This window comes from Lentinula edodes (genome assembly GCF_021015755.1).
Source record: "Lentinula edodes strain Le(Bin) 0899 ss11 chromosome Unknown C8R40scaffold_11, whole genome shotgun sequence".
Lineage (NCBI taxonomy): Eukaryota > Fungi > Basidiomycota > Agaricomycetes > Agaricales > Omphalotaceae > Lentinula > Lentinula edodes.
In genome coordinates this window covers 62,741-88,999 of record NW_025764317.1, presented here as the reverse complement: position 1 = coordinate 88,999, position 26,259 = coordinate 62,741, and the positions used below count along the sequence as shown (strand labels likewise).

The window sequence follows — 26,259 nt, the reverse complement described above, 5'->3', positions numbered from 1 at the left end:
TGAGATGTAGACTTAGCATCCCACCCGCCTTAACCCCCAGCTTTTGGAAGCCAGAACTCGAAAATCATGTCAATTATGAACCTCGGGGTTAACTGCGTCGCATGATTGCAGATATCCCATCCTGAACGTACTAGATATGATAAAATACAAACACACAGTAGTTACACGGACATATACACGATCTTACACGATGTTGAAACAAAAAACAAACAAAATAGAGCACGGGCATAATCTATGATTACAGCCCTGGTACATCCAGTTACAGCTCAATGATACAAGTAGCAACCAGCTGCGCCTGTGACGAGTCGTGGGTCGTTCAGTTACCATGGTCGACCGTTGCAAGGACCAACTCTTCTGCGAGGTGACTTCGAGGAGTGATGCTGGACTGGTAAGGTTTAGGATGACTGAAACGAATGTGAGCGACAAGGAATATCGACAAAGTGTATGGTCATGTACCGGAAGAAAAGATCGGTCATTTCGCCGGTGATATCAATTTCATTCCCGTTCTCATCCTTGGCCTTACCCAGTGTAAAGGCGGCCAGGACAGAGGCAACTGTGAGCCAAACGGTGTTGTCAGCCATATAACGCCCGGCGCAGACTCTGAGGAAGATCATTGATTGGTCAAATTAGTAGGATGAAGAAATCCGACTGTGACGAACCGTCGGCCAAACCCATATGCGTAGATGTTGTCGATGCTTTCGAAAGGCCCAGTAGAAGAGTTCAAATAACGCTCGGGCAGGAATTTATCGGGATCTGCATACACATTCGGGTCTCGATTCATGGCCCTAACAGCAGTGCGCGTCGTCAGTACGGACAGTATCTAAGATAAAGACGTGAACACTCACCAAATGTTAGCAACGACCGAACATCCTAAGAAGTACACGTAAGTTGCTAATCATACGAAAGCCAGATGAATGTAGAACCTTTCGGAATATGATATCCACAATAGAAATCATCTTCCGTAGAGGTGTGAGGGAATCCTGCGACAGTTATTGTGTTTCAGCTAGGTCATAGTATTGATATCGCAGAAGAGATATCTTACCAAGAGGAATAGGAGGGTCAAGTCGCATAACTTCACGGTAGACGGCTTCAACATAAGGCAAGGACCGACGATCTTCAAAGGCGGGCAATCGATCTTTACCAACAACACGATCAATTTCTTCTTGGGCTTTGGCCTGCACGTCGGGATGCATGCACATAGCCAGCATGAATGAAGAGATAGAAGACATAGTCTGATTCACGTGTTGGAAGACTGGCTTATGACAACGAGCAGTTCACATACCGTATCCGTTGCAGCTAAAAGTACGTTTAAGATAACCCGGCAAAAATGTACGCAATATTAAACCTTACCAATGAAACTCATCGTACCCATCGCCTTGATTTCCTTATAATCTTGGGGCCTCTGTGCCGCCAATTCGGCTATAGGAGACGTACTAACGCCATTTTTCTGTGAAAAGTAAGCGAACGTGAATGCTATGAAGGGCGAATGGAAGTATACACACCAAATTTTCCACAGCGATGTCAAATGGGATGGTGTCTACCTCCTCTACAACTCTGCCGCACTCGATTGCAACCCGTTTGAATTCGCATCCAGGGAACCAGGAAGGCAGGTAAACTAGCCACGGAAACCATTCATATGTAGGAAAGCCGCCACTGATTAGGGCTCTGGCGAAAGTCCCAACTATCCCTGTAGCCTTCTTGGCCAAATCATCTTCGGGGGTGATGTCGAGCCCATATAGAGATTTGTACACAAGGCCTTGAGAGAGTCTGACAAGAAACAGTCGGTCAGTTGCATTTCTTCAGGTAAAGATGGTTTTGTGAATGCTCACCCTTGAATGTGAGCCGGAGCGTCGCCAGGCTTGTATATCAAGTTCCGTAGGAATTCATGCACCTTATAGTATTGGGCCGGGTAGAAGTTACTGACCGCAGCTTGACGGAAGGTTTGCTGGAAGACCCGTCTGTCTCTACGCCACTTTTCGGAATAACGCTACGAGAGGTCGTTCATTAGCATAGGTTCAACAGTCTGACAAGCTACGAGCATTGAGTCGACTCACTTCGACTGAGAGTAGGTTTTCACCCCCGCATCTTCGATAAAACATTGGGTAAGCATATCAGTATACCAGAGCAACGACGTTATTTACAGCTTCATTATTGGTGACATGGCTCGGTCTGAATAGATGCGAGCACGCTTTTCCAGTAGGTCAATGGCAACTTCCGCGTTGTTAGTTATCAGGACATTCCATTCAGGAAGGTAGATAAGATTTCCTGGATGAATATATCTTGTTCAACAGTGTTGAACCATGAAGGGGTATTGACTACTGACCATAAACGTTTCCCCATTCACGATACGTCACCCACGCATCAAGAAGTGGCATATTCGCAACTTTTGGTCCGGGGGGGTAGGAGGCCTTCGCTGCGTTGGATTGATTACGACGTATTCTGAAGAATGTCACCAAAGCCACCGCGGCTACGCCCAGCGACGCAAAAAGCAAGGCGGAAGTACCGTATGGCATGATCGTACGAGTGACAACGCAGGTGGGCCTGAATAATTCGTGTTTGCTGAATGTTCTTATATATCTTTGACATGGAACGTCCTGGAACACAATCAGACTTCAAGCGGAGTCCGATAGAGTCCGATAGGGAGCCCCACATCTGACCAGTCTGTCTGAAGCGACGCGACTAAAGACATCTAAAAAGCACTTGGGGGCGCTAGTGGATGGTTATCTGTCCAATTCCGGGTTAGCTTGCGCGGAAGTTTTCCTTTTCGAGATAATAATCTGATGATGAATCCTGAATGCCTCAATGGAAGGTTATGGAAGGGCAGGACACTCACATCGTCAGGATTATCATTCGTACGTAGGCTTGCTGGTACACTGGATACATTTGAGGATCGTTGTCCTGCATGATTCGCAGCGCCGTTCTGTATGCATCTGCGGCGCACTGGCTGCTCCTCAATGCCGATCAATGTCGCCGGTCGGTGTCCGTCAGTATAGGCCAGTCTCCGTACTCTCCACCAAATAACTCACATACCGATGCAACCATATGCGTCTCGTCCTCGATCTGATGATTCTGATCATGTCCTCTCTCCTAAGTTTTACTGATTCGGGTATCAGAATTGATACGACGTATCGCTATATGTAGATTGCTATCCGCTGATGGTGAGGGTGCATGATGCTACATACAGTATCTTCGCATGATGCTCAGAGTCATTGACGGCAACCTCTCGATACAAGAATACAATGCGTCGCAGGAAGTTCATGTGGTGCGATTCGCTCGCTGAAGTTGAAGTTTGGAGCACGTTGCACGAAGTGAGTTAGGAGAGGTTGGGAAATATCTTTGAATTAATTTTGCGACTGTAGGCTGGGAATGACTAGGAACGACTTGATCTGGAAGTTAGCACGGCATTTCGTAGCGGTGAGTCCAAGGACAATAGATTATGGATCTGGTAGTTCCACTTCGTGAGCACAAGTTGCTCGACAAAAAAGAAATTTCAGTCTTCTCTGGTATTATATCCTCCATTCCCATTGATTGTAGGCCCAGATATGCAATCAATACCTAACACTATAATGGTCGTAATCCTTTCCCGCACAATCCTCGAATTCAGATCGCCTCGCCCACGTACTTCGCACAGCCAAATCTCCCAGCAGACCAAATTCCAACGAAGTGCACATAAACTGCAGCCGTTGCGTTGCGTTGTCGATGGCGGTCAAGAAGGCTTCGTCCATCCCGAAGAGCTGCGGTGATCTTCCTTGGCTCTTCCAGGCAACATAGACCATCACGACAAAGCAGGCTAGCCAGCTTAGGGATAAAAGATAGGCGAACACAACAGCTTCTACTGAAAGCATCCCCTTGAGTTCTGGCCTTTTGTGTGTGAGGATGATTAACGACGCATGGAAGAAAATCGTCAGCAGTCCTACGAGCGGATTCATGTAAAGCTGATGATATGAATTAGCGGCAACTCAAGGCGCACAAAGCAGTAGTAGGGTATAGAGCTCACTGATAAGGTCCCGTAGTCGAAAATGGACATGACAACGATGGAAATACTCGTTAATAAGGAGATGTAATGAAACCAGATAATGGTGGCAGGAATTGTCTGATATTCGTCGGGCATATTTGGACCTGCCAGAATGTGCTCTGCGCCAGCGCAGTCAGTGGGGAAGAGCTAGTTGATCAGCAAGCGAGTATCATATGAAGCGAAATGTCGTGATGTTGACTTGTGATGTTGTGCTGCCACACGAGCAAAACGTGTAACTTGCCGCAGTGGCTGCTGTGGACAGTGCCGCAATTAATGGCCGCACTGCTTGGCTGCTTGCCCTCGCGACCTCATCGTCTCTTGAAGTTGCAAGTCAAAGATCTCTATGTACCTCGACGGTGAATAATCTAATTAGTAGTAACAACAGTTGACATAAAAGGAAATTGTATACAAGTTGGACGTGAAAAGTACACAGTGAAAATATGTAGATGCGATAAGTCATGTTGTACAGTGAGTATGCAGGAGAATAATTATTGACATCTAACAATGTCCAGAAGTAACGATAACACATGCGATCAATGCCCACTGGACCTTCGTGGTGTTGTGCCGCGATGCTGACTGGTAGTTGTCGTTCTCCGGCTTGGCCCTGGCCTAGTCGGAGTTCTTGAGCCTCGCGATTGAACTCCTGAACCTCTTCGAGAGGTTTGTCCCACCAGGCGATGGCTGCTACTGTTATGCTGTCGTAAAGCTGGGCGACTCCCGCCACCACTTCCGTGCCCTCCTCGAGTGACATTTCTAGAACCTCTATGTTGTGAAGCGGGCTTTCGCCCAGATCCAAACAGCGAGAAACCTCCTCCTTTGGCAGAGGATTTGCCTTGGGATTTGTTCTGCTTTCTATGCTTTCGATTGGCTTTGGCTTGTCTCATTTCTCGCATTCCCTACGGTATAGCAAAGTTAGCGAAAGTTGAAATTGTGGCGTATTCTTGGTACAACGCACCTCGCTTCGAAGTTTCTCATTTCCAACGAGAGTCCCTCTCATCTTTGCCAGCCAACCGTGCATAGTTGAAGCTATTGGATGACTGCGCCTGGAGCCATCTCGATGGAACTACTCGCATAGCACCAAAGTCAGTAACCTCAATCGAGAGACGGGATAGGATTTGTGCCTACATCAGATGCCCATTCAATCTTCATAGTTCAACTAGTCTAGTGTGGATGGTGATGGTTAGAGAAAAAGAGTGAAGGATGGAATTAGCATCGTCGTCATTCAAGTTGTGCTATTATATGTGTGGTAACCGTGATGTGGCGCAACAAAGCTAAAATCTCTGAGTTTGAGTTTAAATTTCGTACCAGTGCACTCTCGACAATGATATTCCCAAATTATTCGATCGCGGCAATCCTTCAAGGCGAAAGCAAGGACTGGAGATTTCGCTCGCGAATGACACGTGCAAGCCTCACCATCGCAACATGTATTGCTGTTCAAAGTGCCACCGCCTCGCAGCCGTTGAAGTATAACGTGCCCAACATCTGTGTACAAGGTTCTCAGCATTTGCATAGACATTTTCCAATTTTCAAATGCGATTGCCTTCAACCTAGCTTTGAAGTTCACAAATGCCAAATGTTTACATTTATAACACCACAACAGAACACAACAATCTTGCAATCCATTCGCGTTCAGAAAGGTTCAGAATCGCTATCCAATGCGACTGCATACAATTCATCTCTCATCGCTATATCTGCATCGTAGCTCGTTCCATGCCGAGTGGAGTGGTCGAGTGGATTGATACAAAGTTGACCTGATCACTTCTAGTCATCATTCGTCAGAATTTCCACTAGGCGAGAGATATGCGGAGCTCAATGTTCAGGTTTATTGAGTCTCTTCAGTTTCTCTTGAAGGAGGGACCTTTGTTTTTTTTGCGTCTGCATACTATTCTCAGGCTGCTTCTGGACTCAATGTGCACCCCGCCTCCTTTCGGAGTGATTCCATCTTTTGGGAGTAACAGTGCTGTGGACATTTGTTTAGATATGTCTGCGCAGGTGACTGCACAGGAATCAACTCTTTTTATCGACGATTGAATTAGATTTCCAAGAAGCAGCACAACATAATAAACTTCCCTCCTCTAGCATCATGGATGCTTCAAGTCATGACTCTTTGGCTTCAAATTTTGGATACAGATCACCATATTATTTCTTGAATTTCAAGTTATCTCTGGTCCGATATAGACCTCTCGACATCAAATCTTTCCAAATATCGACTGTGCAACTTCTCTTGGGCAAGAGCTGGCCTTGTTATACATTTTACACAAGGCCTACCATATCTGGGGGTTAAGTTGTTTTTAGTTTGTGAAGTAAGTCGAGGACACCAGTTGTCTGTTGGAACTCGATCCTGATCTTCGCTGTCCTAGTGTCATCACGCATATCCTGTCGGTCTCTACGGAGCATTCTGTGAACGGGATCAGCGCATGCCTGTCGAAGACGTCGATTTAGTAGACCTCTTAATTGACCGGTCTTCCTTCTGCTGTTGCATTTATTGAAGATGCTCTTCGTGATGAGGGCGTTGTCTTGTGGAAGGGCTATCTCGAAGTGCGACTGTCATCGCAGCTTACTGTGAGTACCATGACTTCAATGCTGCTGATAATAACTAGGCATTGATATACCTTATTGTTGTCATGCACACACAAAGTGTTAATACTACGCAAGTGCTGCAAATTCAAGAATGTAAGTTTTCTTCCCGCCTCAGGTTGCTCAGGTCCACCAAACATTGCAACTGCAGGTCTTGAACAAATCCGCCCCATCCTGCCCCATCCCAGATTTCTAAGAGCAGCTGGTTCTGTATGAGCTATATCAGTATGCTCAGTCAACTTCAAACGGTATTTATGTCAACTGGAGGGACAAGCTGAACAACCGCTGGACTAGCTTGAAAGACTGATATATTTTCGTGATTTCTCTCACTGGCAAGCTTGTCTTCTTGTGTGTTTTTGTTTCCTGTATGTTTCCTGATTTGTTGTAGCCTTGCATTTCCTTGCAGTATTCATTTGAGATGTTTTGATATGGACATTTGTATTAAGTAGTCAACTGCAACTTTCAACGCATCCAAACCTTCCCCACCCCGGACAATACAACGAGCAGAAAATACTATTCCGTAACTAATATGGCATGTTAGTCATGAATCAACCTTCCTTTGAAACAACGTTATGTATCCGCAATGCGAATGTTAGAAGGAGATAGGGTTAAAGTTGGAGGCAGTTATAGTTTGGCATTTCCTTGAACGGCAACCTTCGTGTTCTGGCATATGTCTGGAAGCTGGCTGCAACTTTTGTAGGAAATTCAAGCTCGTGAGTATCCACATTAATGATCCTCAGGATATCCTGATACTCGCAGATCATACAAATCGCAGTCGAAGAATTTGACAAACATCTTGATTCTTGACCGCTACATACTGCTGAAACCCGATCGACCTGGAATCTCCTGGAATTGTTCATTCGATGATCCTATCTATAGAGTGGCCAAGCATAATGCCGGGATGAGAACTCATACTGTAAATCTCTTAAGAATGCAAAGTATCAATTAGCAGTGATTCTGTATATGGCAATATGCGTATGTGTATGTCCTGCTAACAATACGTGTCTTGTCGTGTTATTATGTTGTTGGTAGCGCTCAGCGCGCGCACAGTAGCATGATACCGAGTCGACATTGATGCGACGAACACGTTTATTGATACGTGGAAAGTGCTAATGAGGGGAAGGCTGGGGGAGGCCAATATAAAAGGGCCAAGCGTTTGAAGCTGTAAATTTCAATTTCCAATCTTGCTCAAGTTCTCACGAGTTGGTTTGGTCACAAACGCACCCAGGCGTCACCAGACTGTCACACGCTTTCTCTTACATTAACACTCTCGTGTCTCTTTTAACATCTTTTCACCTCTCTTCAAGTCCGTGAGCTCGACGTCTCATAATGGGTCTGAATATTTCGAGAGTTTTCACTCGCCTTTTTGGCACGAGGGAAATGAGTATGTTCATCTTTCAGCCAACTCATAGTCGGACACGCACTGACTAAACTCTTGTAGGAATCTTGATGGTTTGTCTAGTGCATTTGCAGTGAGAGCCCAATGCTCATCTCTTGTGCTTAGGTCGGCCTTGACGCCGCTGGTAAGACCACCATCCTGTACAAATTGAAGCTTGGCGAAATTGTGACGACTATCCCTACAATTGGTGTGTCTTTTTGAATGCTTGTACCACAACGGAATGGTGACCAACTTTATTTCCGTTTAGGTTTCAACGTCGAGACTGTTGAATATAAGAATATCTCTTTCACGGTTTGGGATGTCGGAGGGCAAGACAAAATTCGTCCTCTTTGGAGACATTGTACGTGTCTTTTGGTTCCTATGACACGTCTTTGCTCAGCGCTTTTTTAGACTTCCAGAACACTCAGGGTATCATCTTTGTTGTCGACTCTAATGACCGAGATCGTGTCGTTGAAGCTCGCGAGGAACTCCAACGGATGTTGAATGAGGACGAGCTTCGTGACGCTCTCCTGCTGGTCTTCGCCAACAAGCAAGATCTTCCTAATGCAATGAACGCCGCTGAAATTACTGACAAACTTGGGCTCCATGCTCTAAGGAACCGAACCTGGTTTATACAGGTTAGTAGTACAATTTCTCAATTGTAATTGCTATTCATGATTGTCATCTATTCTCAGGCTGCCTGTGCTACGTCTGGAGATGGATTGTACGAAGGTTTAGAATGGTTGAGCGATCACATCAAGCGGGCGGTGTAGTTTTCCGTCGCGCCCCTTATACTCTACTTTATCAGCGTTGTAACCCTCACGATTTTCCACGATGCCGAAAATGTATGAAGTGCTTCGCATTCGTCACCCCAAATTCCATGTTCTTGTTCCTCCTGCTATTCGGATTTCCCTCTATCATTCTCTTTGCTCAAACTTGTTTTCCATGAAAATTCTTCATCTTTCATGTACGTAGTCGGACCCGGATTCTCCACGTAGGGTTCCTATCTTCTTTAGAAATCCCACTTTATTACTGCCTATCAATCATTACAGTGAGAGTAATAAACCTATCGTCCTTGTCCCGGAAATAATCTGCCGACAGCGTCTGCTTCTTTTCGTCTCTTTTCACCCAACTGTCGGCCAGGCGTATCTCGCCTTGTAGATCCGTACTGAGCCAGCTTTTCGAGGAGGGCCTGCAATCGCTTATGTTTCACTACTGCATAAGTATTTTGCCTATTAGCTGGGATAAGAAACTCTTGCACTTTGTCTGCAAGGACAATTCCGGTCGTCTACGATATCGATTGGAGGCGGTGTCAATTCTAGGAAAGCGTATATCAAAACTATTTGTGTCACTCACAACACGGAGCTCATTGAATGCAGAGCTTAGATGTGGCCTTCCTATTCGCCCGAACTCATTTTCGAGGAAATCACAATCTACTAGAAGGTTTGATATGGCGTTTTCATTCATCATGGCGATGTTACGACCTGCTAAGAAATCCTTTTAACCAGGATGCACACTAAGCCACCTAGTTCCGACGCAAGATTGAAGCTACTCACCATGAAGCACTCGGCGATGTATTCAGCAGCACCCATATATGCCTCGTCGATATACGATGAGGCAATAAGTAACTGACTGTCCACCACAGTGGTAAGCCAATTGACTAATTCGTAGAGATACATATTGGGCCCCTCCTCCCTGGATGTAGGCACCCAATTATACTCCGAAAGTTCAAAGAAATCATCTAGTTTGGAGTTGATAACAGACTTGATCCGCGTGACAGAACGAGTGAAGGTCTCATCGAACGAAGATGAGGCTTTGAGTCGAATAGTACCTCCTCGCTGAGCTGTCCTGTTATTTACGGTCAACACAACTGTGACTCTCCAACAGTTTGATATCTTCACCTGAGGCTCGTGAGCGAACGTTCTAGTTCTTCGCAAGCGACTTGAAAATGCTCAGCATTAGTTACGATTTGAGCAAGTTGAGACAAATTAGTTGTTTCTGCGAGCCGGTTGTTGATTGAGCCACATATGTGGTTAATGAGGAGGTTGTCAAGAGACTGCATAAAATCAAGATCGTACTATACCATTTGGGAAATCATGGCCATACCTTGCTTAGGAGGTCATCTATGTTTCGATGATGTTGCGACACACCCTCGACAAAAGCATAGAATTTCTGAATGAATCCACGAATCTGCCGATGGTCTAAGAATGAATAGGGAATCAGCCATAGGTGTAATCGATGTTCGTACATCCTCGCAGCACAGATAGAAAGTCTGAGACCAAGGCAGGCTCTGGGGCAAAGAAACTCTTCACACCGGTCAGTAACGGCGAAGCTGTGACACTAAGCCAGACCTACTTCGCCACTTCGGCTCTCTCCTCATCACTGATCCACACCACATCCAAAACGGTCTTGAGTTCCTGTTGAGATTGTATATACATAGGCTGACAATCGTCTTGCCAAACAATCTATCAGATTAAAAACATTAGATCTCGAGCGAAAAATTTGAGATTTTGACTAACATCATCAAAACGCTTGGAAAACTGCTTCTCCAATAGCTGAGCGTACTTTTCAAATAAGACGATGATGAAAGAATGTAAAGAAGTTGTTGAATACAGTGGGGACTTGGGATAACCTGCAGTTAGCATATCACGAAACACAGTAGCGGAAGGTATACCTCGAGTGTCGTTATAAACCCGATGAGGCACTCTTTGACACGTAGAAACGAATCTGGATCGGTTTCTGGACGAAGGGCACTTTGTACGGCAACAGTAAGACGTGACACGACACCTTCCCATAGTTCCTCGACTTCTCTTCCAGATCTGAAGGTCCCAGTAGTTTCAAGTACGTGTGTCTCGACGATAAAATAACCGGAAATTTCCTGTGTTACAGCAGGAAGTGATCCTAGTGGGAGGGGCATTGGTAGTATTAAATCGGATTGAATCTGACCTGCTTCAGTAGAGATTGTGCGTCGATTTGAAACCGCGTACCTTTCTATCAGCTTGGTAGGACCGTTGAAGTTCGTCTAACGAGTCAAGAGTCGTATATATATGTATACATTGGTAAAGAGGTTTGAAGTCCACGGTGAGTTTGTCGTTATCGAGAACGTTGACTGTTCCACCATGGATCATTGATACACCATGATCAATATAAATCATACACTTACATTCAGTCTTCTCGTAGGTAACCAATTCCACGGCACTTCCAACTCGACTCATCCTCAGCAGTGGATCCTTGTCCCGCCTTGATCTCCATCGTCGTGTTCGGATTTCCATAGCTTCTAATGCTAGTCGGCCTATTTCGCCGCTATTCTCTCGGATCTTCAGCAACCATTCTTTCATAGAAGCTGTCACCGCGTCCTTTATCTGCACTCGCAACGAGGGCAACGACGAAAGAAGATGTCGATAGAAAGGTGTTTGGGACAAAGAGGTTTGGGGCAGATTTTGAATGTCTTCCAGTGACTGGATGTGTGTATATAGCATTTATGAATGAGAATGGTAGGACTAATTCGACGGACCCTCAATGCACTCCAATATTTGCCTTCCCTAATCATCTCACCAACTCGATGGACAACGTCTAAGACCCGTAGGCAGGCTTGGAGGTTGTCGATAGCCTCATCAAGATTTGCAGCCGTCTTCTTTGTTTGAAGCAAAGCACGTTTCTTTTCAACAAGTCCTCGGCCAAGCTGTGAAACGCTGGCATCTAAAGATGAGATATTCTCCTTCATCTTGTCCGTATATGATTTCACAGTAAACAGTGTCGAGACAGAGGATATAAAGTCTTGATAGTTCTCCCCACAAATCCTTTCTATCTCTGCATCCTTGGAATCAACCAATGCCTGGACAGAACGCAGAAATGCATCCTGTTGCCGACCGGTATGAATTTGTTTGATGATAGGGCCTAGCTGTTCAAGGTTCTCAGATGACGATGATTGGTCCAATAGATGAATCTGTTGTAGTTGTTGGTCAATGCTTTCCTGCGTAAAGACAGTTCGTTTACGGGGTGGCATGAGTATGAGTACGAAGTAGAGGAAGAGATCGGGCCGGTACTTCTTCCCGGCATCAGTCTTTCCGAAATTTGGTTTCTGGCTTTCTCTTTGCAATTTCTCAAATTTCAGTATCCTGTCAGAATGCCCGCGGTTACCTTTCATGTAGATGCAGCGTGAGCTCTCATATTTCTGTCGTCTCAGTGTGCGCACATACACTCTCATTCCATTGTTGGTGCCCCCTTTCAGCCTTTTCGATATGGACGGGACGCTAGTCAATTCCACGGCAGGTGTTGTAGGGGCCTGGGAGCTATTCAAGGAGAAGTATCCGGACATCAACATAGAAGATATCCTTAGCTGTACGATGATTGCGATGCTTCATAAAATCGATTTTGGCCGTCCTACTGAACATTATTATCATACCATCAGCTGCTCACGGCGTTCGCACTGTCGACAATCTGAGGAAGTATTGTGGCATTGAAGATCCTCAAGAACTTACGGTATGCTCTGATAGCGGGACCGTCTCTTTCTCTGATGTGCTCTTCTAGTCAGAAGCCTCTCGGTTCGAAATGGCAATCGTTACTGAATCAACTGCTAAAGGTAGACCTGGTATTCTCAAACTACCGGGTGTCGCGCGGGCGATACAAGAGGTGCGTTGTCCTTGAATCCTTTCTTTGCTTTCCGTTTGAATGTCCAGGTACGAATCATAGATTAATTCGGGTCGACGCTACCCCAATCCTTCTTGGGCTATTTGTACCTCAGCTACACGCGAATACGCCCTTGCCGCACTTGCCAATGCTGGGATAGACGTACCGGACGCTTTCGTTGCTGCTGAAGATGTCAAAGTTGGCAAGCCAGCGTGAGTACTATTCCCTCAGCTCTTGGCAATTCTCATTTCAATCGTCCATGTCAGTCCTGATCCATATTTATTGGGCGCAGAGAAATGCGGAGTAAAGCCTGAAAATTGTTTGTGCCCCCTTGATCGATCTGACCATCGATTTTCCTGAACAATCCAATTTTGCATGACAGGTGTGGTTTTTGAAGATGCTCCTGCAGGCATTCAAAGCGGTAAAAGGGCCGGATGTAAGACGATCGGATTCCTCACCACACACGACAAAACGCAGATGGAAACAGTGAATCCTGATTTTCTTGTTCCTAATATGGCCAGGTAACTTTCTTTGAGTCGTTACTTTTTTATTTGACCGTATCTGTTGAATCCCTTCACACCATTAGTGTCAGCCTGAAGTTATCGCAAGGAGGAGGTATAGACGTGACTGTAGATTTGGATTAGAATTTTAGAATCAATCGAATAGATAAATTAGAGTACCTACAATCTGGTTCATTGGAGTTGCATGTAGTCTTAGTCCTTTTAGAGCAAGGTGTTGGTCTGCAGTGGTGCTCAGGGGATTATTCAGCCTTGAGAATGGCCAGATGAAATTCTTAAGTGCTGCAGGCTGAATTAGGATATTTCTTTATAAGAATTCTGGATCCAATATAAATGTTAACAATATTCTTAAAAGTGTGTTCACAAGAATTTCTGTCCTTCACCTTAAGCTTAAGAATATACCAAAATTCTACACAGCAGTTTCCTGTAGATCTTTTTGTGCCCTCAACCCTTGATTCTTTGAGCACGACTTCAGTAGAAGAATTCAACATAGATAAAGACATTTCTTGTAGTCAAGCCGCTACCAGGGCATGCAAAGCGTATATCTCCTTACGAACCACATAATACACATCTGATACATTTCCTTCCAACTCCACTCTCCCCGTCCCAGTTTTGCGTACGGCTACGGTTGCCTCTAGCGCATCTGATGCCCCATCGTATTTTGCACCACCCCCGCATATCAGTACACCCTCTCCGACGAGTTCCGCTTGCACCCCAATTGCTGTTAAACGAGATTTTAGAGCAGTAAGTTTTAGCTCTCCTATCATCGTTGAGCTCGGTAGGGTTGCAGGCGGACGAGAACCGAGCAAACGGGATGTCGCTCCAGCTCCGGGTTGGGCAGCAACCGGTTTAGGCAGCGCTGATACAGACACAGGCTCGAGAATTGGAATAATAGAACTAGCGGAGGTGACAACACGTCCTGTCACGAATCCTACTTCATTGTCCTCAAACTGGAGCGGCGCTTAGTATCCGATTTTGCTCTGAAGCGAGACAGACCACGCACCCGAGACATTTTCATACTCGAAAGTAACTCGTCGCTGATGGAAATCGAGAAACTGCTAATCTGTTGTCCGATCTGCACACTCTCACCTATGCGAGGTGCATGAATGTCTTTCGTCATTACCCGGATATTTGCGCAACTCTGAATGAGAGCGTCTGTCGCATCATCGGTAGCGTGGACAATGACCTACGCAAAGGTCAGTATACTGTCCAGAATACAAAGATATCGTCGATGGATACCATTTTTCGAGGGCTGATCTGGGGTATAATGGTTTTGATAGCACGGCCATCGCTTAGGCCTTCGAGATCAACAAAGAGTAGACGACAGGTCATTTGAACTTCAACTTCGGTTGTGACGAATTTTGAGGGAGGTTCCAACGCAGCTTTCTAAAACTCAACCTCAGTATTCAAATTATGCAGATCATAGAATGACTATACCTTCAATTCTTCTTCAGCCTGGCGCCGCCTGTAATCTTTAATGTCATCACTTTCAGCCTCGTCTTCCAATATTTTACTCTTCCGTAGCCACATCCCAACGTCAACCGTTTCACCGTACTCATCCACCCGTCGTTTCTTTTCAACGTAAGGGAACATTCGGAACCGATGAGTCTGTCCACCAACATGCTTAAAGAACGACGTGGCCTTGGAAACGTTGCCTTTTAAATAAATATCGAATGAGAGTAGCTGTTTGGTCAACCCTTCGTCATCGATGTGATTCCAGTCATTCCCATCACTGTTATCCCCTTTGCGCGGCTTCAAGGAGCGTTCGTCTGGATCATCAGTCTGGCCCAGAGCCCTCCGCACTTCGTCCTCCTCATCCTCGTCTGAGTCGGAATCTGAGTCGCTGTCGTCTTCGTCAGCTTCAAGTATACGCTGCTGACGGGCCAATGCAGCTTGACTAGCTGCTTCTTTCTCCCGAGCAGCTTGCTCCTTTTGCAGGTATTGCTCCAGTTCAGCACCTTGAAGGGGCTCTTTGGATTTCATCTATGAAGCAATTTAAGTTCAATTGTACACCGTAAGAGCTCGCCGATGGCACCTGTAATCTCATGATCCCATCCATCATGATGTTACTCCCGATTTTGCCATTGTCCCACTTTGTTTCTTGCCTTTGACCGTCGTTCCACTTATCAAAGAGAATACGACCAAGGGTTCCAGGCTCGCTCCGACCTGTGAGGAGAATGACATTGTCTGGAACAGCGGCAAAACTGCAAAAGAGTTGCCTCGAAGGACCATGAGATAAAGAAGCAGGGACGGCTAGGATCAGCTTTGGGTCTTTGGATGAGTATTTTTGGATCAGTGCTTGGGGATTTGGAAATAACTCGAGATGCCTGAATCTTGACCATTAGAACATTCACTGAGGGCGGGTAAAAGCCGCACCTGAACCGTAAAGAGAAAGCGCCTAAGGCATCTTCATTGTCATCGTCGTCTCCTCTCCTGCGTTTACGATCCTGTCTACGATGTCCCGTTCCGTCCTCTCCAACATCTTCCTTGCTAACTGTGCCACCGAGCCATTCCATCATACTCCGTACGAACGTTAACATCTCGCTTGCAGTACGAGACAATAAGCAAATCGGATATCGAAGTTTAGAATAGTTCCAATGCTGGTCAAGAAGGACAAGAAGTTCCAGAACACGTGTACTAGAGTCGCATGGTAGAAGAAGTGAGGAGCGGGAAGAAAGAGTTGCTGTGACGGTGTCTACGAAACGTTGCTTGTTGTTCAGTGAAAAAAATTTAAATAGCCAGTCTCGTACCCATTAAAGCAGCATCACGGTCCTTCCTCCGACTAGAGATCACAGAAGCACGGTCTGCAGACGTGATCAGTAGATCTGGGCGAGCAAGAGGTTCAAAAATCCCGCCAGAGCGTAACAGTACTGTTCCGTCCAGATGCCTTTCTTTCATATGATTGAAGTCGACGCAATACATGATTGTGCCGGACGACGGGGAGCGAATTTTCCATATGGTTCCACCAATACTATGACCAGCATTGAAGGGAGTGATAGTAAGCCCTTGGCATTTACCTGCCGGAGTAATGTGCATCAGTAATGCGGCGATGAGAAATTTAATACACACCTTGCAGATGCGCAGGCTGGGAGTAACGAAGGGTATTGACAGAGTCAAAAGAGTCTTGAACTTCCCTGAGGGTCGCCACATACTTCCCGCTTTTCGTGATGGACTCTGGCGCTTTCTCTTCCTCTCCCTCGGGACGAATACTGCCGTCCTCTCCCTCAGTTACTTGGTATTGGTCTCCGATATCCTGTTCGTCCCTTAGTCCCTCTACTTCCTCAATAGATGCAATCCTAGCCATTGCCTGAACTGGTAAGGTTGTGTATGTAGGAGCTTTCAGACCCCACCGGGAATGCGCGTATGCATATAGACCGGAATGTTGTAAATCGCCAGTAGATAGCAAAACCAGGTCGACGGTTGGAGCGCATCTGAGATCGGCATCCAATTGAACTTTACATATCAGCTATGGAGGAAAGATACCACTCACTCTCGCAGGCTGTGACAATATTCTTCCCATGCATATGGGGTCTCTTTCTTCTCTGGCTCCCAGTCCGGAGAGCCACAGTCTAGCAGAATCTTGACATCATCCACTTGTAGCAGGTAACAAAGCGGCGAAGTTTGAGAATTACGGGCTGCTCCAGATAAAGGTGTAAAAGTGATCATTAACAAGCGCGAAGAAATCGCTTTGACTTTCCTTTCCTGAATATACCGTGTAAGCCTCAGGTTAAAGCCTAGATGACCTCATTGAGCGCTAATTTATCTACTTCATTCTTTCAGTTTCTTTCCTTATTCTCTCTGTAAATTAGCATGGGTGTCAGCACAGTTTCTGCAGCTATACACATAACTCCAGGTGGCGTGCCTTTTCTTTAGAGAAATGCTGCCATATCAATTCCTTCCGTAGTTGTTATTCAGACGTTCTTTAGACATGGTATCCTCATTCGCACATTCTCTCAGTATGCATCTGGTATGCACTAATGTTCCATCAGGTAAACGGCGCGCGCAGAAATTCAAGGATTCGGTCGAAGAAGAAGAGGCACTAGATGATATATTCTTTGACGAGTGAGCCCTTTCGCTTCATTGCCATTTTGAAATTCAAATACATTTGCAGGGCTTTCCACATCGTGAAAGGTTCGGTCACATTCTAATATCGCTGTTTCTATATTTGCTCATAAACATGTTCCTTAGCATTTATAGAGCTTGGAGTGCGAAATACTATCGAGTCTCTCCAGTCATTGTGCGTGTTCTCAATGCCAGATATTAAAATTACAGTCTCGAATCAATTTAGTACCAACACGCATGTCCCAGCCCCATATTGGGCTGCGGTTGCTCCCGTTCGAATCCCCTTAAGTCTGTGCAATGATGCTGCCGACGTGCTAATCAAATGGTTTGGCCCACAAGAACTGAAACATGTAGTCGGTGGGGAAAGATGGTGGCAGGTCAGAGGGATGGACGGCATAGATTGTGAATGGATCACAGAGAACGAATATCTGCTCGATGATCTACATGTTGAGAACAGCAAGCAATTGTCTAAAACGGATGCGACTATTTTACGAATGGAGCATCTTGAGACGGTGATGGTGCGTGGATGTTTTTGCTGTCCCGCCAATGTTAATTGGTTCTGGCTCTAGCTTTATGTTCATGGAGGTTCGTAAATACACAGAGCTGAACATGCTTGGCTGATGCCAGTTAATCTAGGTGGCTTCTCCTGGGGCTCAATTAGTATGTCCTGTATGAGCTTGCTTTGGGAGAGGACTGAACCAATAAAACAGACACCCATCGATACCAAATCATACGCTATGCACGCAAGATTCGAGGTCGTGCATTTGCCGTGAACTACCGAAAAGCACCTCAATACCCTTTTCCTTGTCCTTTGCATGATGTGATAAGCGCTTGTAAGTGGACCCAGTTCCTTGTGCAGCCTCTTCTTACACTTCTTGACAGATCTCTACCTTATTCGACCGCCCATGGGTGCTCGTCATCGGTCCATTCAGCCATCTAAAATAGTTTTGGCTGGTGATAGTGCCGGAGGAAATCTGTGTTTGACCGCTCTGACTGTTCTTCGCGACATGGGTATGCCATTGCCCGCTGGAGCTATTTTGATTAGTCCATGGGTGGACTTGACACACAGTTTTCCAAGCATCATGCATAACTCGAAGACAGTGAGCTCGTTGGTATATCTGACACGACGGCCTATTCATATCTTACGCTTTCACAGGACATCATACCACTACATGGATTTTTAGCCAGACCCTCTACACTGTGGCCCATTGATCCTGTACCACCTCTGGGCGGCCGCGTATGTGCCACGGAGTCTAATCCACCTCCTAAACCTGGACATGCGGACACCTTACACCCTAGTGCCTACCGAGTCCAAGAGGATGCAAGTACAGATACAACAGAGACCGTGCAACGTCAAGAGGAAATGCTCCAACAGTCACCCAAGCATGCATCTCATTCTGAGTCCAGAGCTAGCGGAAAATCAAAAGCTTTGGACACAGACATGGGGGACTGTGATATTGATTTATGGGAACCGAAGCCACCGAAAGTGCTCATGAAAGATCCTGATGCTGTCCCGCTTGAATTGCGTTCACAGATCCAACAGTATGCAACCACTGAGTGAGTGATAAATTGAACTCGATATATGACTGCCATTTCATTACACTGTTTTAGGCAGTTAACACATCCCCTGGTGTCGCCAATTGTTCAAGGATCGTTAGGAAATCTTCCACCGTTGTATATCATCGCGGGTGACGGCGAAGTGCTCCGAGACGAAATCATACACTTGGCGCATCGTGCAGCGCATCCAGAGGATTATCGTGTTAGAAGCGGCCTCTTAAGGGAGGGGAATAGACAAAAAGAAAATGCTACCAAATTCACTACGCCAACGAAGGTCCATCTTCAAGTGTTTGATGGTATGTATGCCTTGCCTTGTTGGATGACGAGTAACCCTGGCTGACGAATATCAAGATATGTGTCATGTACTGACCGTGTTTAGTTTCACTCAGAGCGTTAGTGATACCTAACTATACTGCGGCAGAACTTACATACACTAACGCCCGTCAGGCAAAGTATGCATATCGTTCCATTGCAGAATTCGTCAAACACGCGACTAATGACGACCCGGGACTTGAACCGTTTCCAGAGCTGCAGCGCCCCCCCTCGAGGGCTTCGGTGGACAGCGAAGCATTAGGCGAACATATGGCAAAACGGTCGCCATTTACAATATTTTCTAGGAAAACTTCCCCGAAGGCCAAAAATGTACTTCGCCAACAATCGACAGGAGTAAAATTGTACAACCAAGAGGTAGCTGCAGTTGCCAACCAAATACAAAATCTGGAACAAGAAAACTTGTCTTCTTCGCAGTCGACTACTGTTTTCAAAGGAGATAGATTAGAGACTTCAAATGGGCGAAAGGTAATGCTCTCAGTTCCTACTCTCTAGGTTTCTGAACTGACATCAATTTAGGATGGGTTTTTTGTCATGGTTCGCGAACGGGTTGATATTCGGGGTGTTACACGAGACATGGAGCCTAGGGAGGAGATGGCCTGTCTTCAGATAAACTCCTCTCAAATTGGACTGATCAAGGAAGCTCCTACCGTGCGATGGCACGAGGGACAAAAGAAATGGGATATCATGTTTGCGCATGAAGCAAGAAGGGTTTTAAAGCATCGAAAAAGGATAGAGCGAAAGATCCAGGACCTATTGCGTAGCGCCCGGGAGCAAGGCCTCTTGTTAGTAGGTGAAACCGATTCTGCAGATCATCCGCAGAAGCGGGATGCTTCTACTGAGAGAAGCACATCCATGAATCCAATAGACGGCACAATACGATCTGATCGTCGGTGGGGCCCGCTGGACCTTGATGATGAGCACCCGCCACCTAGTGCTATCGCCAAGCGGAGAGACACGGTATATGAATAATTGTCGACGTTCATGGCATTTACTGAAATTTCTCCAGCCCGAGAGCCTTGCGCTTATTAAAATGGCTATATACCATTCGGCACCCGTCACGCATCTCACTGTACCCAGACTCAAGCCTTTGGACGCGGTGAAAGCTGCTTTCGACCCTCACGATGACCCTATGAGGCCACCGAGGCAGTCCGTATCCGAACAGCAGGTTCAGACTCATATTATACCAGGTGTGCATGGGCTGAGAATATGGGACGCAATTTTACGGTGAGTATATTTGTATATCGTATCTGTTCGAATATTCATTTCGCGTGCATCGTTCAAGGTATTTCATGGCGGAAAAGACCAAGAAAGCTGCCGGGTTTCTTAAAGATAGGTCTGATCGTTCCGGGATAACAGAGGAACGGAAAGTTGGCAAGGACGCAATTTGAACAAGATTCTATACACATGAAACGCTTCTTTCTATTTGGCACTTTTTATGGTTGTTCTACCGTTAATATTCGGGATTACAGGAAGAAAGAGTATCATCTAATCTCGTTACCTACTTAGTATATTCTTAAAGCACTGATAATTACATCGAATGTACTTGATATTAGAGTGTATTTACAGCGAGTTTCAGCCCGTCGTTATCTGGTTAGAACTTGTTGAAACACAGGTCTACACAGGTGTTCGCCCTGAAATTCTTGCATTTTGCAAGCTGTCATGCATTCTCATGCATTTCTCGACGTCTTGCGGTGAAAATCTCGACTTTATGTCACAGAAAATACTTTATTGAAGGGGCCAGCGGGTAATTTTAAATAGGTCCTGGGTAGCCCAACTGCCCAGCTATTTGTCGAATTAGTTATTAGCCTGGCTAGGTTCACGAAGGTATTTCGTTCGTTCAGACTGAGAATAAACGAGAGGACTAGAAATCACGTGATGTGGCGTGAGAACATTCCAAGGGTCTTTGAACTTTCTTTCGAGGCTTTGTTGGCGTTCGCCTTCTCTCTTCTTCCAAATCCTCCTCTTTCGGTAAGGCTTTTGTCATATAGCTCTGAGCTACCGCTATTTATGCTATTTGCCAATCTCAGCTTAGACTCACTCCAAAATGCGTGAAGTTATCTCGGTACACGTGGGTCAAGCTGGTGTGCAGATTGGGAATGCTTGCTGTGAGTTGCCAGATATATTTTCTCAATGCGCCTGCATGCACTGGAAAGAAATTCGAGGGCAAAGACGCGTCCAAAGCCACTTTCCTTTCCGTTTATAAAGTGGCGTTATGCTGATTATCCTTGTAGGGGAGCTTTACACAGTCGAACACGGTCTCAGTGTGCGTTGCGTTTCGCCCCCAGCTTTTCACGTAGCTAACGCTCATTGATAGCCTGATGGTCGTCTTCCTGAAGGCTCTGTAGCCAACGACGATGGTTTTAGTACCTTCTTCTCAGAGACTTCGTCCGGCAAACACGTCCCGCGATCTCTTTACATCGATCTTGAGCCCAATGTCATCGACGAGATCAGGAATGGTCCTTACAGGAGTCTCTTTCACCCTGAGACTCTTATCACCGGCAAGGAGGATGCTGCCAGCAACTGTAGGTGGCTTCTCATTTACCACGCTCTTTGTTCACTATCTAATCACATCTGGATCGCTTATAGATGCGAGAGGTCACTACACCATCGGAAAGGAAATGATCGACACCGTGATGGACAAGGTTCGCCGTCTCTCGGACAACTGTTCTGGTCTTCAAGGATTCTTCGTCTTTCATTCGTTTGGTGGTGGAACTGGCTCTGGTTTCGGTGCCCTTATCCTCGAGCGTCTTTCCATGGATTACGGAAAGAAGTCTAAACTTGAGTTCAGTGTATACCCCGCGCCCACGCTCGCAAACTCAATCGTTGAACCTTACAACTCTGTTCTGACCACCCACACCACCTTGGAACACTCAGACTGTTCATTTATGGTATTTTATAGCTCATTGAATCAACGTTTTCCCTTTCTCTAATTCACTTTTCAGGTTGACAATGAAGCTATCTATGACATTTGCAAAAAGAATTTGAGCATCCCAGCCCCAGGCCTCACTAATCTAAACAGGCTTATTGCTCAAGTTGTGTCTTCCATCACCGCGTCATTGCGTTTCGACGGTTCTTTGAATGTCGATCTGAATGAATTCCAGACTAACCTCGTTCCGTGAGTCGAACTGTCGGCCTGTTCCTTTGTAACAAGTAATAATGTTCTTCCATAGCTTCCCCCGTATTCACTTCCCTCTTGCCACGTTTGCTCCCATTATTTCCGCGGATAAAGCTCACCACGAGCAAAATTCAGTTGCGGATATGACTTTCTCATGTTTCGAGCCTGGAAATCAAATGGTCAAGTGTGACCCGAGGGAAGGCAAATATAGTAAGTTTTACATCAATGGGCAAGAAGTACTTTGACAAACAATTCGCAGTGGCTTGCGCTTTGCTATACCGTGGCGATGTTGTTCCCAAGGACGTGAACGCTGCCGTGTCTATCATTAAGACGAAGCGTACCATTCAATTTGTTGACTGGTGTCCCACCGGCTTCAAGCTTGGTATCTGTAACGAACCCCCGGCGCATGTACCTGGCGGAGACCTTGCGAAGGTTAGCCGCAGCATGTGTATGTTATCAAACACCACCGCGATCTCGTCTGCATGGAGCCGTCTTGATCATAAATTCGACCTTCTATACTCTAAACGTGCGTTTGTTCACTGGTACGTCGGTGAAGGAATGGAGGAGGGTGAGTTCTCTGAGGCTCGTGAGGACTTGGCTGCCCTTGAGAAAGACTACGAGGAAGTTGGTATTGACTCTGCTGATATTGAAGAGTCAGGTGAATACTAGAAATCTTCGAGAAGTTCTTTTCATTAATCATTACCAAACTTATTTTACGTCGTAATCGTTTTTCACCGTTTTCATCGTTTCTTCCTCATTACGCATTTCGCAGTACGTCGTTTTTTTTCTGCAATCCTATATTCTAAATTTGCTCGGGGCGCTTATATCAGACGCGCAGAGTATTGGTAATAGTGACTAAGCAATATTGCCGCGAAGCGGCTGTGGATCCTCTGCGCGAGCGCTCAGAAATCTGCCGCGGAGCGGCGCGGCACAGCCGCTTTCCCTCATACTGAATACTTGAGCTGTTCACCCTTCAGATAAATTCCCTTGCAGCTCTCATTATCTGCAGTAATTTTAGAGATATCTAGCTTCCATGTATGTAATCTTTTTGCTTGATCATTCCAATTATATTTGGTTCCAGAGCAAGTTTGATCTAATGCACTTCTAAGGTTCTACAGGTTAGAATACCTGGAGGTGATAATGCAGGAGACTGCATTTGAACCTTGCATAATGCTAACATCTTCAAATTTGGATGAACCTGCCATTTACATTGGAGAGACATCAATTTTCAGTCTGTTTTGCTTTTGCAAATGGTCAATCAACAAATCCCAATGTCAATTAGTGAGGCAGATAGGCTGAAATCTGTACAGAATGCAGTCATCTGCCCTACAACAAGACAAGGGGTCAAAGCTATTTATCCCAAAGGTCAAGTTGTTTGTTGCATTGTATTATACAAATTCTTGAGGCTGCACAGGTGATACTTAAGCAATGTCTGAGAACATAGAAAATATATTGTGAGGTCTGTTTCATACTATCACCTATCTATCCTATCCCAGAGGTTCTTTGAGACTAATTGACAAGTGTTAATGAACAGTTTACTCTTAGTTGAAAACACAACTATGTATATTGTATGTACCTGTTAATGGACAGTTTACTCTACTGTGCATCAGTATGGTAGTTGTAGAGAGTATACTATGCTTACCATAGTTGATTGAAACACAACTGAGGGACTCCATGGCACCATGTCTGACCTACCTAACTGTACAGTATAATGTACTAACACTGTTTACCTGTCAGACTGGGTTGTACATACAGCGTATTCCTCAACATCAAGCACTATTTCTAGCTTCATAATACATATTATTGGTATAACTAAGGAGAGTAGAATAACAAGTATATAGTGTGGAGGAGCAAAGCGACGACAAATGGGGGTTTGGGGGCTTGCCCCCAACAAGCTGTGAACCCAGCTGGAGTGCGGTGCAAGCTTTGCGAGCCACCGTGGCGTAGGCACGGGTTCTAAAGCTTGTTACATGGAATTCTACGCAAATACAAGTTTTGACGACGGTGGAAGTTGAAGTATGTATGTCATGATCACCTGGCTGTGATGATGAGCAATGAGCACGTGCATCCCGCGTGAAGGTAAGCGTTGATATCCCACGCTTCATTTGGGTTACCAAGCTTCAGCTTTTCTTGAATTTCTTCAGTGTAACAGCCATGCGTGAAGTTATATCTGTTCATGTTGGCCAGGCTGGTGTTCAAATTGGTAACGCTTGCTGTAAGTCGTCTTTGTGTCTTCGTACTATCCTTTCTCAACCTTCTTTTTTGCTGGCAGGGGAGCTTTACACTCTTGAGCATGGGTTGAGCGTGAGTTCTGTCCTTCTAGATGATGCCACTTCTCTGAACCTATCGCCTTAGCCTGATGGTCGTCTCATGGATGGATCACCTTCTACCACCGATGACGGATTCTCAACCTTCTTCTCCGAGACTGGCTCAGGGAAACACGTCCCACGTTCTCTCTATGTCGATTTGGAGCCCGGCGCGATTGACGACGTCAAGGCTGGTCCATATAGGTCTTTGTTCCACCCCGAAACAATGATTTCTGGCAAGGAAGACGCTGCAAACAATTGTCTGTTTCAAACGCTATATTCGCTATTTGCACAAATTAACAATTTGTTCTAGACGCTCGTGGGCACTATACAGTTGGCAAAGAGCTCATTGACCCCGTCATGGATAGACTTCGTCGTCTCGCGGATAATTGCTCTGGCCTGCAAGGGTTTTTTGTGTTCCATTCATTCGGTGGAGGAACTGGTTCTGGTTTCGGTGCCCTTCTTCTCGAAAGAATATCCGGTGATTATGGGAAAAAGTCTAAGCTTGAATTCTGTGTCTACCCTGCTCCGCAACTCTCGAGTTCCGTCGTCGAACCGTACAACTCTGTTCTGACAACACACACGACTCTGGAGCACTCGGATTGTTCATTCATGGTGGGCTCTAATTTTTGCTTACATACTCGCTATCTGACCCGAGAACTTTTTGTAGGTTGACAACGAAGCCATCTATGATATTTGCAAGAAAAGACTCGGCGTTGCTTTGCCTAGCTTCTCCAACTTGAACAGGCTTATCGCCCAAGTCGTCTCTTCCATCACGTGTTCATTACGATTCGACGGGTCTCTCAACGTCGATTTGAATGAATTCCAAACGAATTTGGTCCCGTACGTTAACACATTACGCTAAGGGACATAGTCAATTGATTCCACCGCGTAGTTTCCCTCGTATTCACTTTCCGTTGACCACCTATGCTCCTCTATTGTCCGTTGACAAGGCTGGGCATGAACAGAACTCTGTGGCCGAAATGACCTTCTCTTGTTTCGAACTTGGGAACCAGATGGTCAAGTGTGACCCTAAGGAAGGCAAATATAGTGCGTCGCGTCCATGATGATATTCACACATATATACGTACATCCTCGACATACTTACTATCCTGCAGTGGCTTGTTGTTTGCTTTACCGTGGTGATGTCGTTCCTAAGGATGTTAATGCCGCTGTTGCTAGCATAAAGACGAAGAAGACAATCCAATTTGTCGACTGGTGCCCAACTGGATTTAAGGTAAATGTTATCAAAGTCTCTTCAAGCACGGCTGCTCACGCTCATGCCCCTCATTAGTTGGGTATCTGTAACGAACCTCCTGCGTGTGTTCCTGGTGGTGACCTTGCAAAGGGCTCACGCAGCCTGTGTATGCTTTCCAAGTGTGTCCTTTCTACTCGTACATACGACGAATAATTTCTCATATATGACTATAGCACTACTTCCATTGCTGCTGCTTGGGGTCGTCTAGGTAAGTAAATTTGATGACTTCCAATCTTGGTCCTTATGCTGTTGCAGATTACAAGTTTGATCTCATGTACTCCAAACGGGCTTTTGTTCACTGGTACGTTGGTGAGGGTATGGAGGAAGGTGAATTCTCTGAGGCACGTGAAGATCTCGCGGCTCTTGAGAAAGATTATGAAGAGGTTGGGACTGATTCTGGGGACGCTGAGGATGACGGAGAATACTAGTTGTGTTCAACTTTGATGAGATCTCCGATTCTAAAATGCCTTGCGCGACGCAAAGATGGAACTTCACCACCTTACCATATGTA

At 45.7% G+C, this 26,259-nt stretch overlaps 10 protein-coding genes across 10 annotated transcripts; 5 read left to right on the top strand and 5 right to left on the bottom strand.

Annotated features, from left to right (window-relative positions):
- Positions 1-316: 316 nt before the first annotated feature.
- Positions 317-2,513, bottom strand: C8R40DRAFT_1168816 (cytochrome P450 1; the record flags this gene model as incomplete). Its single annotated transcript, XM_046231252.1, has 13 exons — positions 317-404; positions 457-600; positions 660-785; positions 846-870; positions 924-980; positions 1,043-1,232; positions 1,283-1,296; positions 1,351-1,447; positions 1,503-1,767; positions 1,830-1,987; positions 2,055-2,085; positions 2,160-2,265; positions 2,324-2,513. 13 exons carry the CDS (start codon positions 2,511-2,513, stop codon positions 317-319), a joined length of 1,491 nt encoding a protein of 496 aa, XP_046087982.1.
- Positions 2,514-3,306: 793 nt separating this feature from the next.
- Positions 3,307-4,369, bottom strand: C8R40DRAFT_78464 (uncharacterized protein). The gene is made up of 3 exons (XM_046236208.1): positions 4,215-4,369; positions 3,998-4,134; positions 3,307-3,935 (listed from the first exon to the last, which is right to left on the bottom strand). The coding sequence occupies exons 2-3, from the start codon at positions 4,109-4,111 to the stop codon at positions 3,549-3,551; spliced, it is 501 nt and encodes a 166-aa protein (XP_046087981.1). The 5' UTR covers positions 4,112-4,134; positions 4,215-4,369; the 3' UTR covers positions 3,307-3,548.
- On the bottom strand, positions 4,330-5,571 carry C8R40DRAFT_78939 (uncharacterized protein). The gene is made up of 4 exons (XM_046236218.1): positions 5,321-5,571; positions 5,141-5,171; positions 4,971-5,078; positions 4,330-4,911 (listed from the first exon to the last, which is right to left on the bottom strand). The coding sequence occupies exons 2-4, from the start codon at positions 5,162-5,164 to the stop codon at positions 4,549-4,551; spliced, it is 495 nt and encodes a 164-aa protein (XP_046087980.1). The 5' UTR covers positions 5,165-5,171; positions 5,321-5,571; the 3' UTR covers positions 4,330-4,548.
- A 2,195-nt stretch (positions 5,572-7,766) lies between these two features.
- Positions 7,767-9,010, top strand: C8R40DRAFT_1271648 (ARF/SAR). The gene is made up of 6 exons (XM_046234056.1): positions 7,767-7,976; positions 8,034-8,044; positions 8,097-8,178; positions 8,239-8,331; positions 8,382-8,608; positions 8,666-9,010. The coding sequence occupies exons 1-6, from the start codon at positions 7,922-7,924 to the stop codon at positions 8,741-8,743; spliced, it is 546 nt and encodes a 181-aa protein (XP_046087979.1). The 5' UTR covers positions 7,767-7,921; the 3' UTR covers positions 8,744-9,010.
- Positions 9,011-12,018, bottom strand: C8R40DRAFT_1096242 (rsec15). Its single transcript, XM_046227732.1, has 12 exons — positions 11,485-12,018; positions 11,134-11,428; positions 10,958-11,079; positions 10,645-10,911; positions 10,490-10,591; positions 10,326-10,435; positions 10,219-10,276; positions 10,077-10,160; positions 9,872-10,026; positions 9,527-9,818; positions 9,327-9,467; positions 9,011-9,258 (listed from the first exon to the last, which is right to left on the bottom strand). Exons 1-12 carry the CDS (start codon positions 11,974-11,976, stop codon positions 9,037-9,039), a joined length of 2,340 nt encoding a protein of 779 aa, XP_046087978.1. The 5' UTR covers positions 11,977-12,018; the 3' UTR covers positions 9,011-9,036.
- Positions 12,019-13,446, top strand: C8R40DRAFT_1096235 (HAD-like domain-containing protein). The gene is made up of 8 exons (XM_046227731.1): positions 12,019-12,128; positions 12,202-12,311; positions 12,382-12,452; positions 12,501-12,602; positions 12,663-12,811; positions 12,866-12,918; positions 12,982-13,120; positions 13,186-13,446. Exons 1-8 carry the CDS (start codon positions 12,097-12,099, stop codon positions 13,241-13,243), a joined length of 714 nt encoding a protein of 237 aa, XP_046087977.1. The 5' UTR covers positions 12,019-12,096; the 3' UTR covers positions 13,244-13,446.
- Positions 13,447-13,629: 183 nt separating this feature from the next.
- C8R40DRAFT_1041433 (beta-lactamase-like protein) lies at positions 13,630-16,783 on the bottom strand (the record flags this gene model as incomplete). The annotated part of the gene is made up of 9 exons (XM_046223998.1): positions 13,630-14,067; positions 14,121-14,303; positions 14,357-14,503; positions 14,555-15,100; positions 15,153-15,444; positions 15,494-15,812; positions 15,868-16,134; positions 16,187-16,548; positions 16,608-16,783. 9 exons carry the CDS (start codon positions 16,781-16,783, stop codon positions 13,630-13,632), a joined length of 2,730 nt encoding a protein of 909 aa, XP_046087976.1.
- A 144-nt stretch (positions 16,784-16,927) lies between these two features.
- Positions 16,928-20,297, top strand: C8R40DRAFT_1041122 (Alpha/Beta hydrolase protein; the record flags this gene model as incomplete). Its single annotated transcript, XM_046223975.1, has 16 exons — positions 16,928-16,970; positions 17,022-17,048; positions 17,107-17,179; positions 17,229-17,248; positions 17,306-17,354; positions 17,406-17,697; positions 17,749-17,764; positions 17,816-17,839; positions 17,890-18,012; positions 18,062-18,279; positions 18,336-18,736; positions 18,791-19,032; positions 19,088-19,128; positions 19,184-19,492; positions 19,586-20,026; positions 20,076-20,297. The coding sequence occupies 16 exons, from the start codon at positions 16,928-16,930 to the stop codon at positions 20,295-20,297; spliced, it is 2,541 nt and encodes an 846-aa protein (XP_046087975.1).
- Positions 20,298-21,113: 816 nt separating this feature from the next.
- On the top strand, positions 21,114-22,853 carry C8R40DRAFT_1159817 (tubulin alpha; the record flags this gene model as incomplete). The annotated part of the gene is made up of 7 exons (XM_046229937.1): positions 21,114-21,174; positions 21,301-21,332; positions 21,384-21,591; positions 21,656-21,957; positions 22,012-22,184; positions 22,240-22,394; positions 22,444-22,853. 7 exons carry the CDS (start codon positions 21,114-21,116, stop codon positions 22,851-22,853), a joined length of 1,341 nt encoding a protein of 446 aa, XP_046087974.1.
- A 1,485-nt stretch (positions 22,854-24,338) lies between these two features.
- C8R40DRAFT_1168808 (tubulin alpha) lies at positions 24,339-26,176 on the top strand (the record flags this gene model as incomplete). The annotated part of the gene is made up of 10 exons (XM_046231251.1): positions 24,339-24,399; positions 24,457-24,488; positions 24,540-24,750; positions 24,804-25,105; positions 25,161-25,333; positions 25,386-25,540; positions 25,609-25,727; positions 25,785-25,867; positions 25,922-25,956; positions 26,004-26,176. The coding sequence occupies 10 exons, from the start codon at positions 24,339-24,341 to the stop codon at positions 26,174-26,176; spliced, it is 1,344 nt and encodes a 447-aa protein (XP_046087973.1).
- Between the last annotated feature and the right edge of the window lie 83 nt (positions 26,177-26,259).

Coding starts and splice junctions, on each gene's coding strand:
- C8R40DRAFT_1096235 (XM_046227731.1), top strand. CDS start 12,097: ATGCCCGCGGTTACCTTTCATGTAGATGCAGC. Junction 12,812..12,865: donor GTCAAAGTTGGCAAGCCAGC/GTGAGTACTATT, acceptor CGTCCATGTCAG/TCCTGATCCATATTTATTGG. Junction 13,121..13,185: donor CTTGTTCCTAATATGGCCAG/GTAACTTTCTTT, acceptor TCACACCATTAG/TGTCAGCCTGAAGTTATCGC.
- C8R40DRAFT_78464 (XM_046236208.1), bottom strand. CDS start 4,111: ATGCCCGACGAATATCAGACAATTCCTGCCACCATTATCTGGTTTCAT. Junction 3,936..3,997: donor TCGACTACGGGACCTTATCA/GTGAGCTCTATA, acceptor TCATATCATCAG/CTTTACATGAATCCGCTCGT.
- C8R40DRAFT_1096242 (XM_046227732.1), bottom strand. CDS start 11,976: ATGCCACCCCGTAAACGAACTGTCTTTACGCAGGAAAGCATTGACCAA. Junction 10,912..10,957: donor CCTACCAAGCTGATAGAAAG/GTACGCGGTTTC, acceptor GAAGCAGGTCAG/ATTCAATCCGATTTAATACT. Junction 9,468..9,526: donor ACATCGCCGAGTGCTTCATG/GTGAGTAGCTTC, acceptor CCTGGTTAAAAG/GATTTCTTAGCAGGTCGTAA.
- C8R40DRAFT_1271648 (XM_046234056.1), top strand. CDS start 7,922: ATGGGTCTGAATATTTCGAGAGTTTTCACTCGCCTTTTTGGCACGAGG. Junction 8,179..8,238: donor GACGACTATCCCTACAATTG/GTGTGTCTTTTT, acceptor ATTTCCGTTTAG/GTTTCAACGTCGAGACTGTT. Junction 8,609..8,665: donor ACCGAACCTGGTTTATACAG/GTTAGTAGTACA, acceptor ATCTATTCTCAG/GCTGCCTGTGCTACGTCTGG.
- C8R40DRAFT_78939 (XM_046236218.1), bottom strand. CDS start 5,164: ATGAAGATTGAATGGGCATCTGAT. Junction 5,079..5,140: donor AGATTGAATGGGCATCTGAT/GTAGGCACAAAT, acceptor CTATGCGAGTAG/TTCCATCGAGATGGCTCCAG. Junction 4,912..4,970: donor ATGAGAAACTTCGAAGCGAG/GTGCGTTGTACC, acceptor GCTATACCGTAG/GGAATGCGAGAAATGAGACA.